Genomic DNA, 12,365 nt, shown 5'->3' on the forward strand with positions numbered 1-12,365 from the left:
CGAAGATGTGCAGCCTTTCCTACTTCATCCAAATTCAGTTCAACCATCAGTAGAGTTTACCCTGGAAGAAGAAGCCAACGGAAAAATTCCTTTTCTTGATGTCCTCGTACAGAGAAGAACAACCGTGCTTGAAACCTAAGCATGTCGAAAACCGATGCACACCTGGAAGTACCTTAACTTTCAGTCCGCACATCCAATTAGTCACAAGCAGTCAGTCGCCAAATCCCTTTTTAATCGTGCTTTCACCCTATGCTCGAGCCAAGAAAAACGCCGCTGCGAAATCGACAAACTGAAGCAAGACTTGCAAAACAATGAATATCCTCAGCAGCTAATGAAAAGCCAAGAGCACTCCGTTCACACCTCCCGTCCTGGCCAAGAGAGAAAAAATGCAAATGCCAAGCGAGCGAGCATTCCGTATGCTTCCGGGGTAAGCGAAGCACTTTTACGCATTTTCAAAGGTTATGACATGCATGTATTACAAAAGGAACGCCGACTAAAAGTTGTTAATACAAAGACATTTCGGCTTCCATACGGAAGCCTTGATCACTCCGATGGTGATCAAGGCTTCCGTATGGAAGCCGAAATGTCTTCGTATTAACAACAACCTTTGGTTAGCGTTCCTTTCTTAATACGTGAATCTTCTACCAGACCAGACGAGTTTTCGTCAGATGTTAGATTTTATGACGTGCACATTTTTCATGCGCCTACCAGCAAGTTGAAACAACAGCTGGTCCAAGTAAAAGATTGTCTAGATCTCTCAAGGTACCTGGGTGTGGTATACAAGATACCGCGTCAAGTCTGTGACACTGCTTACATTGGCAAAACCGGAAACTTCAGACGCAGGCTCAAAGAGCATCAGAATGATGTCACGAACGGCCGCTCCACATCTAATGCTTTGGGAGAACACAGCGTATCAACTGGACACACCATCGATTGGGACGAAGCATCAGTCATTGCCACAGAGAAAAACTTATCACCGCCCCTTCTTTTAGAATCTTTTCATATACATAACACGAAGCATGCTCTTAACACGACACGTGGAAATCTTCCAGAGATCTACAATCGGATACTATGCAATTTTAACCGTACTTAAACCACTGTCGTTCCATGCGGCGCTCTATGTGATCAAGAGACTTGTACGGGCCCGAAACATTGCGTTTCCTTTTATTCGAAACTTTTGGCGAGTGTATGTTCATTTCTATGACATCACTTACATATCGTGACGTCGTATTCCAGGCTTCGCGTGAAAGCCTGGCACCGCACGGCGCCGTGAAGTGCAAAACCGGCAATTATTAAAAATGTATTGTAAATTTCGCGCTCGCTTTTGAGGTCTCGTATGCGGCATGGACGCGTTAAAGGACAGGGTTAATTGGAGAGGCATGGGAGACGCCTTTGCCCTGGAGTGGGTGTAGTCAGGCTGATGATGATGATGATTACCACTCCCATTAACTTAAGATGTCCCAGAGGCCGCCGCCAGGTGCATCTTTAGGATGTCAACTGGGCCGGCACTGGAGAGCCATTCGGGTGGGGGACGAGGCAGGTACAGATCAACATTATGGAAACAATGAATAACTGTGCAGAAAGGATGGGACAAGAGAGAAGAATCACACAAGACAAGCGCAGATTAACACCTGGTTTATTGCACCAACGCCTCCTTCCTTCGACAACACAGCGCATGCGTGTGATTCTTCTCTCTTGCCCTGTCCTTTTTGCGCAGTTATTCCTACTTTCCATAATGCCATACCAACTAGCCCCCATCGCACTCTTCTACACATCAACAATGGTGTAATGTGTACCCACTATCACCAGGCACCGCTCGGCACCCCGGATGTCCCATGAACAGACGTGGATGTCTGTTCATGGAAATTTTTTTGTGCCTCAGGGTAGGATATATTTTCAGGCATTTTCAGATTAATTATTAGCATTTCTTTTTTGAAGACTTCACAGGCTCGAAAGTAGGCTTCTTGAATAAAACAAGTTTTTGGGCTAGTTGATGGCTTTCCTGATTCATAACGGCAGCGAAGGAACACGAACATAAGAGAGAAAACATGCAAACACACGGACGAACGCTGCCCTCACAAATGCTTTTATTCGGAAAAGATTTTGCGCAAATAAAGGCTCTAGGTGTCTTCAGCCCTCCGCACACATATAAACTGGCGACGAGGGTTAAAGAAATTTTCTCAAGAGTTTTCGTTTCCATACCACTCGACCATCTGTGCATCTCGAGCCATTCAAGGGAGGAGGAGAAGAATGGCCCTGCTACGCGGACCAGCTCAAAGCATTTTTCTTGCGAATGATGCTGAAGTCAGTGTGAAGCTTCATGGCTGACCTTCCCTTATTTCTGACCGGGGTCGGATCACCCACTCTCCTTGGATGCAACGGGATGCTTGAACTGGGCATCGGCATCTCCGTCGTTGAAGTGAACATCCATGCACTTTCCAACATCAAACACTTAACCCAAGACGGCACCGAAGTGTTAAAAGAAGGCCTGGGTATGTTCAAGGGTGCTAAAGATTCACTAAGTGTTCCTTCAGGTGTGCCACCAGGGTTTTTGAAGCCACACCCACTGCCTTATGCCTCGACAGATGTAGTCACACAAGAAATTCGGATTAATAAAAGATTCCATCCCTGTTCTAGTCAAGCCAGCAAAGTAGGCTGTGCCATGTGTTGCTGTGACCAAAAAGGATGAGCACATCACAATCTGTAGAGAATTTGGTGTCACCATAAACCCAGCAGCAACAGTGGAGAAGTACCCTATTCCAAGGATCAAGGACCTGTGGACCATGCTTGCTGGAGGTGAGAAATTTTCAAAATTGGACATGCAAAACTTGTACCAGCAAGTTGTCCTTGATGAGGCCTCTAGAGAATATATAATGATTTCGATGCATATGGGGTTATTTCAATATACCCGCTTGCCTTTTGGTGTCTCATCTGCTACTGCAATATTTAAACGTGAAAAGGAGAACTTGTTCAGGGGGCTGCCTAATGTAGCAATCTACTTTTATGACGTTCTTGTTACCAGTGAAAACAATGCTGAGCACCTATGCAACCTCCGTGCTGTGCTTGGCCAACTTAAAGAATCTGGTCTGAAGATGAAACTCGAAAAGTACCATTTCTTCGTGCGTGGCACATCAGCAAGAAAGGCCTTTCCCTGAACGTTGTCAAGGTGGCTGCCATTGTGCACGCTCCAGTGCCACACAATGTCAAGGGACTTCAAAGTCTCTTGGGGCTTGTACTCAATCTTTCCATACTCCTCTGTCTGCTGCACTTGCTTCTTTTTGATGGAGAGAAATGGGAGTGGGGCATTCACTGCATGCAAGCACTTGGTGAGTTGAGCTCCAGTACTCATGCATTTCCTCCCTTACAGGCCTGTGTGCCTCAGTTGCAACACATTGCTTTATCGCATCGGTGCAGTTCTGGCGCACAAAGATGCTGATGGCCAAGAACGTCCTATCACTGCTGCCTCGAGGAGCTTGTCAAAAGCAGAACAAAACTACAGTCAACGTGACAAGGAGGCACTGACTTTGGTGTCTGATGTGGATTGGTTCCACCAGTACGTGTGGGGCACATCGTTTGAAGTAAAAACTGACCACAAGCCACTCCTTGGACTATTGGGTGCAAGCTTTGCTCTCCGCTCACAAGTAAAAACTTGTACACAAGCCTGGCAAAGGGCTCAGTCATGCCGATGCTCATAGTAGACCGCGGCTGCCCAAAGACAGCATGGCACTGCCTTATCCTGGGGAGATCTTCTTGCTTGAGGAGGTCCTTTCAATTGCTGTTGCGGCACGGGTCACAAGGAATGATCCAATGCTGGGTCGTGTTGTTCTTTCTGCTTTGAAAGGAGCGGGACAAGAGTGGAATCCCTTTAATACCAGAAGCACAGAACTCAGTCTCCATGAGGGCTGCCTACTATGGGGATCGAGAGTCATGGTTCCAGGGTCAATGCTGGCCCAAGTACTTGGCTTGCTACATGCCAGCCACCCTGGTATTAAGAAGAGCATGTTACTAACAAAAATCAGAAATTTGGCAAATTTCCACCCCACTAGATGTTAATTGGCATCTGAAGAGGTTATAAGAGCTTCTATGTAATAAGAGAAATTGGGAACCTACCAATATAGGTCAACTTAATTTGCCCTCGCCTTCCGTGACCCTTTAACCATTTAACAGACAAGCCATACACATAGGTGGTGATCGTGCATTCAAAATTTCGTACTATTTGAAAATAGATGCTTACTGGGGGTTGGCAGCATCTCTGCCAATTTAGAAAAGCCATTTAGTTCGTGTTTCTACAACGTAAGTTCAAAAAGTATCGAACCTTTGGTAGACAGAGGTACAAAACCCTAATCACCTGAAAAGTAGTCTCCTTGGTTGTGCACACACTACTCCCAGTGTTCCCGTTTCATTAGCAGAACCAATGTGCACATGAATTATAGCTTTTTTTGATGCCAAGAGCGCCATGCATCCTGGCATAAATGGACGCCAGCATGGGACATGTACTATCCGCCGCTTCTCCAAAACTACCACAGGCCGACCCCCCCAATATCACATACCGTAGCTGTTTTTTCGAATGAAACTCTACTTACACACGATGGTACTAGAGTAATAAGCGATGCCGGTAACCTAGCCCTCTAACCTGATACACTACTCAGGCCTGTGTTGGGCATAGTCAACACGTCGCGGGCACGGAGCAAGAAGGGTCGTGTCACGGGATAAGCAGAGGTGTGCAATTCAGCAGTCTGTAAGCTACACCAAAGACTGGTTCTTGTGCTGGGAGTATTGGGGCTGGGGTGCTTCACATATAAAAAATTGGCATTGCTCTGTGGCGCCGCTTTGCGGCCCACCACTTCACCAGTTTTCAGGAAAATCGGGTTAGGGGATTCCCGCGCAGCCCCCTAGATCTTCGAATTAACTGGGGCTGGAGCAGGCCGCCAGTTCGAATTATCCGGTCAAATTTGCATCAGAAATTATGGGACCGCAAAAGTTCTTCGAATTATCTGTGATTTATAATTAACCGAGTTCAAATATAGAGGTTTTACTGCACGTGTTTCTTTTCTAAGCCAAAGCTATGTGTTTAGTAAATAGGCAATTGATTGATATAGTAAAGATTTTTGTTGGTACGAGTGACTTACTATAGAAGGGTTCCATTGCAAATCCAAAAAATTCACTGCATGCCCAGCAGGCAAAGCTATATATCCCTTATTCCCTCATTTTCACGAAAATACTGCAGACTGAAAGTTACAGGCTGATACTTTAAACGGTGCATTTTTCTGGGACGGCGCACAGCTGAACCCCACAATAATAAAAACCGCAGGTACGGATTTTTTTTTTTAAGCAAAATTTATTGCCCTAGGACATCAATGATGGGTGAAGGTGTGATGAATGATGTAGTAGAGATTAAATGAAAGGAAAAAGGTTAGCTGATTTGATGAAGTCCAGCAGAGAACGATGGCACGGTCCCTGCGTCCAGGCAATGTAGGGCGTCGGTGCGGATGACAACGCGGGCCGCAGGGAGCATAGTTATGTCGGCCACGAAGCAGAGTGCTTCTTGAACTGCAACGAGCTCAGCACAAAAGGACGAAGGGGGTTCCGTAAGCTGAAACCAAGAGGTTTGATTCAGGGCAGGTCTGCATGGGCAGTAGATAGAGGTTGTTGCTTTGCAGTCTTGTATGCTTGCGTCCATGTAGACAACAATGGATCCTTCGGGCAGGCAAGCATCTTGTTCCTCAAATTTCTGGCAAAGCAATGATGCCGAATTAGCAGATGTTGGTCGGCGATTTTCTATTGCCTTGTTGTCGCTGAGCTGTACAAACTTCCATGGGGGAAGAACTGGCGTTGGCGGCTAAAGAACGGAGTGTGGCGTTACTTGAGCCCTGAGTGCATGCGTGGAGTGCGATAGACTGGCCTTAAGGCTGCGCGCTTCACGGCGCTGCTGCACCAGCTCATCAGTGGTATTGAGCTGCGCATTCTCTTGTAAAGCTATGACCGGTGTGATGCGTGGAAGACACGTAATGGTCCTCATAGCCTCTCAGTTCACGGCTTCAAGGCGATCCCATTGGGCTCTTGTAAGATGTTGAAACTGGGCTTGATAAACAACACATGGCTGCAGAACTGCCCTCACCAATTGCTGTGCAACGAATGAGCCTGCGCCACCAGTTTTAGGGGCAATTCTTCTAATCAAACCCAAAGTCTGAATCATCATCATCATCATCATCCTTACTACACCCACTGCAGGGCAAAGGCCTCTCCCATGTCTCTCCAATTAACCCTATCCTTTGCCAGCTGCATCCACCCTTTGCCTGCAAACTTCTTAATCTCATCCGCCCACCTAACCTTCTGCCGCCCCCTGCTACGCTTACTTTCTCTTGGAATCCACTCCGTTACCCTTAAGGACCAGCGGTTATCTTGTCTTCACATTACATGCCCTGCCCAAGCCCATTTCTTTCTCTTGATTTCGACTAGGATGTCATTAACCCGTGTTTGTTCCCTCACCCACTCTGCCCGCTTCCGATCTCTTAACGTTACACCTATCATTTTTCTTTCCATGGCTCACTGCGTTGTCCTTAACTTAAGCTGAACTCTTTTCGTTAGCCTTCACGTTTCTGCCCCGTAGGTGAGTACCGGTAAGATTATGCTGTTGTACGCTTTCCTCTTGGGGGAAATTGGTAAACTGCCACTCATGATCTGCGAGAATTTGCCATATGCGCTCCACCCCATTCTTATCCTTCTAATTATCTCCCTCTCATGATCCGGATCAGCTGTCACTACCTGCCCTAAGTACACGTATTCCATCACAACTTATAGGCTCTCGCTGCCAATTGTGAACTGTTGTTCCCTTGCTAGGCTGTTGAACATTACCTTGGTTTTTGTGCATGTTAATTTTTAGACCCATCGATCTGCTCTGCCTGTCTAACTCATTGATCATGATTTGCAGTTCACCTCCTGAGTGACTCAGCAAGGCAATGTCATCAGCGAATCGCAGATTATTTAGGTGTTCTCCATTTATTCTTATTCCCAACTGTTCCCAATTCAGGCCTCGGAATACCTTCTGTAAACATGCGGTGGACAGCATTCGCGAGATTGTGTCTCCTTGCCCGACGCCCTCCCTTATTGGAATTTTATTGCTGTCTTTTTGGTGGACTATGGTAGCTGTATAGTTCCTATACATATCTTCCAGTGTTTTGACATGAGGCTCATCTACACCCTGATTCTGCAATGCCTGTATGACTGCTGAGGTTTCCACCGAGTCAAATGCTTTCTCATAATCAATGAAGGCTATATATAGGGGTTGGTTATATTCTGCGCATTTCTCTATCACCTGATTGATAGTAAAATATGATCTATTGTGGAATATCCTTTACGAAAGCCTGCCTGATCATTTGGTTAATTAAAGTCTAAGGTTGCCCTGACTCTATTAGCGATTACCTTAGTAAATACTTTGTAGGCAACGGTTAGTAAGCTGATCGGCCCGTAATTTTTCTCTTTCTCTTTTAGGTTCCTCTTATTATCTACTCCGTCGATCGTGCCCTTGTACGAATAATAATAAAAAAAGCGAAGCTGATTCAAGTCCTTGGTGTCTCCCTTCTTATGAATTAAGATAATGTTTACATTCTTCCAAGCTTCTGGTACAGTCGAGGTCATAAGGCATTGCGTTTACAGGGTGGCTAGTTTTTCTAGCATGATGTCCCCTCCATCCTTCAACAGATCTGCTGTTGCCTGATCCTCCCCAGCTGCTTTTCCCCTTTTCATTGCTTCTAAGGCTTTCTTTACTTCATCTTTCGTTACTGGCGGGATGATGCATTGCTGTGCACTGCTGTCTCTCATTAGCGCTCTGATTACATTGGCTACTGTACAGGTCTGTGTAGAACTCTTCGGCTACGTTAACTATCTTATCCATATTGTTAATGACATTGCCCTGCTTGTCTCTTAATGCATACATCTGGTTTTTACCTATGCCTAGTTTTCTCTTCACTGTTTTTAGGCTACCTCCGTTCTTTATAGCATGCTCGATTCTCTCCATATTAAACTTCCTTATGTCGGCTACCTTGCACTTGTTTATTAACTTTGATATCTCCGTTAGTTCTATTCTATCGGTAGGGTTAGATGTCCTCATGTTTTGGTGCTTCTTAATCAGATCTTTCATCACCTGAGATAGCTTCCCGGTATCCTTTCGAACTGTCCTACCGCCTACTTCTACTGCGCACTCCGTAATTATTGATGTCAGATTATCGTGCATTGAATGAACATCAAGATCATCTTCCTCAGTTAAAGCCGAATATCGGTTTTGCAGCGCTATCCTAAACTCCTGTGCTTTCCCTCTTACGGCTAACTCGTTAATGGTCTTCCTCTTCACTAGCTTCTTCCGTTCCCTCTTCAAGTCTAAGCTAATTCCAGACCTTACCATTCTGTGGTCGCTACAACGCACCTTTCCGAGGACGGCCACATCCTGAATGATGCCAGGTTTAGCGCATAGTATGAAGTCGATTTCATTTTTAATCTCACCATTGGGGCTCTTCCAGGTCCATTTTGCCTGAGAAAGCCATGCAGTCACTGATCCTGATTGGTGAATCATTAAGCCAAGGATTTTTACTCTCGGACTTTCCTGTAGTGGGGTGCCTGATAGACAAAGACGGATTGGACTTGCAGAAAGTTTACGGCGTCCCCAGCGGTTGGCAACAGTCGTGTATGTTGTTTTATGCACGGATAGCTGAAGTCCGATGGATGATGCGTAATTACAGGTAACATCCAAGGCAGATTGAAGGGCAGCCTCCAGAGTACGGAGATCTTGGTGACTACTCCACACCGTGATGTCGTCAGCGTACTTAAGAAATTTTATGTCGCGAATTTTTCCAATTCATTAAACTATTTCAGTGGCCCTGGCCAACGACCATAGGATTAAATGCATTTCATTTCTCTTAACAATGCAACGTCATCCGACTTCAATTCCGCAACAAAAAAATTTCTGAAGCAGAAGTCGTTTTCTTTGTGTGTTAGCCATGACAGGAAACTAAAAAAGCACTGGAACCCGTTTCACATATTCTTTAGCTTTTTGGATGCTTCCACGCTTTAAACTTTATGGGACCGGTAAAAATGTATAAATTATTCGAAGTTTGAATGGCACCGAGAAAACTAACAACAACCGCTTGCATCACGATAAATTTATTGGTGAAAGACACCTGCTTTAGAGAAAAGCACAGCGCAACAGTGACTGTTTTCAACATTTCCATCAATGTTTCATTGCATGCACACTGTAGGGAGTGTTGAAGCAGAACAGCTCCAAAATAAAAAGGGCCTTTGCGGCACCCTTCATGGTGCAATGCGTGAGCAGTAGAGAAAGAGCGAATGACTCATTACGAGCGTGCAGGTTTGCCACATTAGAAGAACTACACAGATGAAAACCAGAGACATGCATGGCTGCGCTCCTATATGACGCACAGCTGGGCTCGGCTAGCTAGCTGATGCGTCGCCGATGGTCGCTGACTATTCTCGGAGACGGGGCCGTCCGTTTTTTCAACACCTATGCCTTTATGCTGGCAACTCCGCAGCATGCAATTCAGGTAGGAGCAGGGTATTTTGACAATCGCTTGGCGTGCCAGTAAAAATTGGACAAGACCTTCTTTCAGGAAGCCATTCGAACTAACCAATGCGATGCGCGCATCGTCCAAATTAGCAAGTGTCTAACGCCATTGACTTACGTGAACATGGGTCAGGACCGCGTTAGCAGTTTGAACTATATAGATTTCCGAATCAACGGAGATCAAATTATTGAGCTTTTAATATCCTACCGGAGAATGCTACTTTCCAAAAGCATTTACAGTGCTGCACAGGCTGCTTTATTCAACACTCCAGAGAGGGCAAGTACTGTTTGTTGGTGCTCTTCCTGAGCCTGGGAAAAGTACTATTAGGCTGGTACTCTTTCATCCTACAGCATAGCCAAGTATGCACATGCCAGGTTATTTCGGTTTTTCAGTCACTGTGCTCTGCAAAGTCAGTTCAAAAAAATTAAAACAGAGTTCTCTCCCCTTTTGTGTCAACAAAGAGCCCCCTGACTTGTTTTTAGCACTGAGATTGTTTTATCTCCCAAGGCACCCTGTGCATTTCACCCTGCTCACGAGCAGGCAAACAGCAGGTACAAATGTCGCTGGTTACTTTCATCGCAGTCTCTAACTAGGCCACTAGAGTGTTCCAAGTGTACTCGACTCGACAATGAGGCATCAAAGAGCTCAAACCCCTCCACGCATGGGTCCAAGCCTGACCCATGCCTGGTGAGACACCACATTTTCCAGGGCAGGCCTGAGCCTGCGCACTGCGCACTACTTTACACCACATTCAAATGCTCCATGAATTTAGACTGGCTTGGGTTTTGAGATGCTCCAAAGTCTTACTCCCTAAGCATTTTTGAACCTAGCCCCAGATGGAGTGTGGCCCATCTAAAATAAAACCTGTGAACTTGCAACAAGGGGACCAAAAAAGCCTTCAATAAGAGTCTTCACACCTCCACTAGGAAGCGCTGCTGTGTGATTCCTCATAACTGTCACACATTGTGCACCGGTGTTTGGTGCATGTTTGGTAGAAATTAAGGACAAGGAAACCAACTAAATGGCAGCTGGTGTCTCACACAATGCAGCCACAAATTTAGGGTGCATTGCATGGATGTCTTACGGCAGATATACATTCTGAACACTGATCATTTTCCAGTGTGACCAAGGCCTATGACGCTGCCACATAGCCTCCCCTTTGAGGAGCCAACGGATGCACTTACATCGGGCACTCCCAGCTGGCGGCAGGCGGTGAGGAAGTTTTCCACATTGCGCCGGCATTTGGCCAGGGTCAGCTTGGGCTGCAATCAAAAATGCAAGAGCAGAAACAACCCAATGTCACTTCTACACACAGTCATTCATTTGGCTCTCTGTGCTCCCAGCTGCCCAGGCCTGCACGACTGGCCACCAGAGATCTGCAATTGCCAGAGAAGCCCACATCAGCTTCTGCAGGCCTGATATAAGTATTTCTTTGTTTATGGTTACAGTAATGCTACTGCTGTAGTCCAGAGTTTGATGAAAATCCATCTGGTCAGGCATGGTGACCTGACAGACCACAGTCAAAAAGAAAAGTTGTTTTGCAACCGTCATGGGTTTCTTGTTCCCAATGAGCAGATCAAGAAGCCGAAGCAGTTTTTGAAACATATTTTCCTTTTGACTATGATTAGTGACTGCTCCCTCATTTCATCGGATAGTGCTACTGTTAAAATTTAATCAGTTACTTTCTGGCCACGATTCGCAGAATGCTTCATCTGTAATTTAACTTGGCAGTGTGCGAAAAATATTTCTAAAATATTTGATTCGATTAGCACTCCATTTTTAATATTCACTTCATTCCCAAATTATTGCTATTTGCACAACTCTAGTTACAAGACATGCAAAATGATCACATTTCTAGTTGCAAAGCCAGCTTAGTTGCGAATTGAAAATTTCTCGGTACAAATAGGCTTTGTTGAAATTAAAATCGAAATGCTATCCTACAGAGTACAGTCAACAAATACAGAATTTATTCGGTAGCAAAGATTGCACCTGCAGGGTTTTACACAATTGCACATTGTAAAAGAAGCCTAATATAAGAATGTTAATCTAGGACAACAGAGAATGAATGCCGTAAAAAAAAGCACAACCTGGTCGACATTTTTTTTCCGCAGATAGCCTTTTCTGGTCTTCACTCAAAAAAGACGTCAAAAGAGGCACTCAAAAGAGGCCTGCCATTGGCTGGCATAACCGGCGCGTAAGTTTTTTTCTTTCTCTTTTGCATTCACCAGCGTGGCTGCTGCTTCGTGTGTGTCTGCTTTTGCGCTTGTTTTTCCTCGACGCGCCGTGTTTCTGCTTTGTGCTGGGAGCTTTTCCATGCGATCAAAATGACGGGAGACAGTCGACTTAAACCATGCATGCAACGAGCTTTTGGAAGCCGTAAGAAACGGGCGTGGAACAAAAAGCTGAAGGCGTTGGCCAAAAGTGCGCCATTGGGACCTGCGTTAGAGCCGGTGGTGGACTCGCTGGATCTGGCGGGAACGTCAACCACGCTGCTCGCTGATGACACTGCGGGAACGAGTTCCAGCACGAATTGCATCCCGGATAATGGTACAGTTCGTGTTGATGCCATGTACTATTCTGCGGCGGAGCAGGCGCAGCTTGTTGAGCGATCAGCGCACAAGAAGTCCGCTGTGTCGGAAAAGTCAGCGACTCAGCGTAAGTTTGAACTTCTTGGCGTCAGCGCGGAGTGCCAGGCCGGTAATGATGGTACCGAGTTCGTGATTATGGACATGAAAGTTTTAAACAACTTTTTTGTGCAAGCGAAGTGCGAAACCTGCGGCGCAGGAAGTC

General features: G+C 45.8%; 1 protein-coding gene across 10 annotated transcripts in view; it reads right to left on the reverse strand.

The window, feature by feature from the left end:
* Lrch (Leucine-rich-repeats and calponin homology domain protein) overlaps positions 1-12,365 on the reverse strand; it is a 314,440-nt gene that overhangs the window by 51,772 nt on the left and 250,303 nt on the right. For all 10 annotated transcript variants that reach the window (XM_077657196.1, XM_077657188.1, XM_077657195.1 and 7 more), the window contains one exon: positions 10,760-10,837. In XM_077657196.1, coding sequence (XP_077513322.1) covers positions 10,760-10,837 — 78 coding nt within the window. The remainder of the gene's footprint in view (positions 1-10,759; positions 10,838-12,365) is intronic.

Source organism: Amblyomma americanum, chromosome 3 (assembly GCF_052857255.1).
Source record: "Amblyomma americanum isolate KBUSLIRL-KWMA chromosome 3, ASM5285725v1, whole genome shotgun sequence".
Taxonomy (NCBI): Eukaryota; Metazoa; Arthropoda; class Arachnida; order Ixodida; family Ixodidae; genus Amblyomma; species Amblyomma americanum.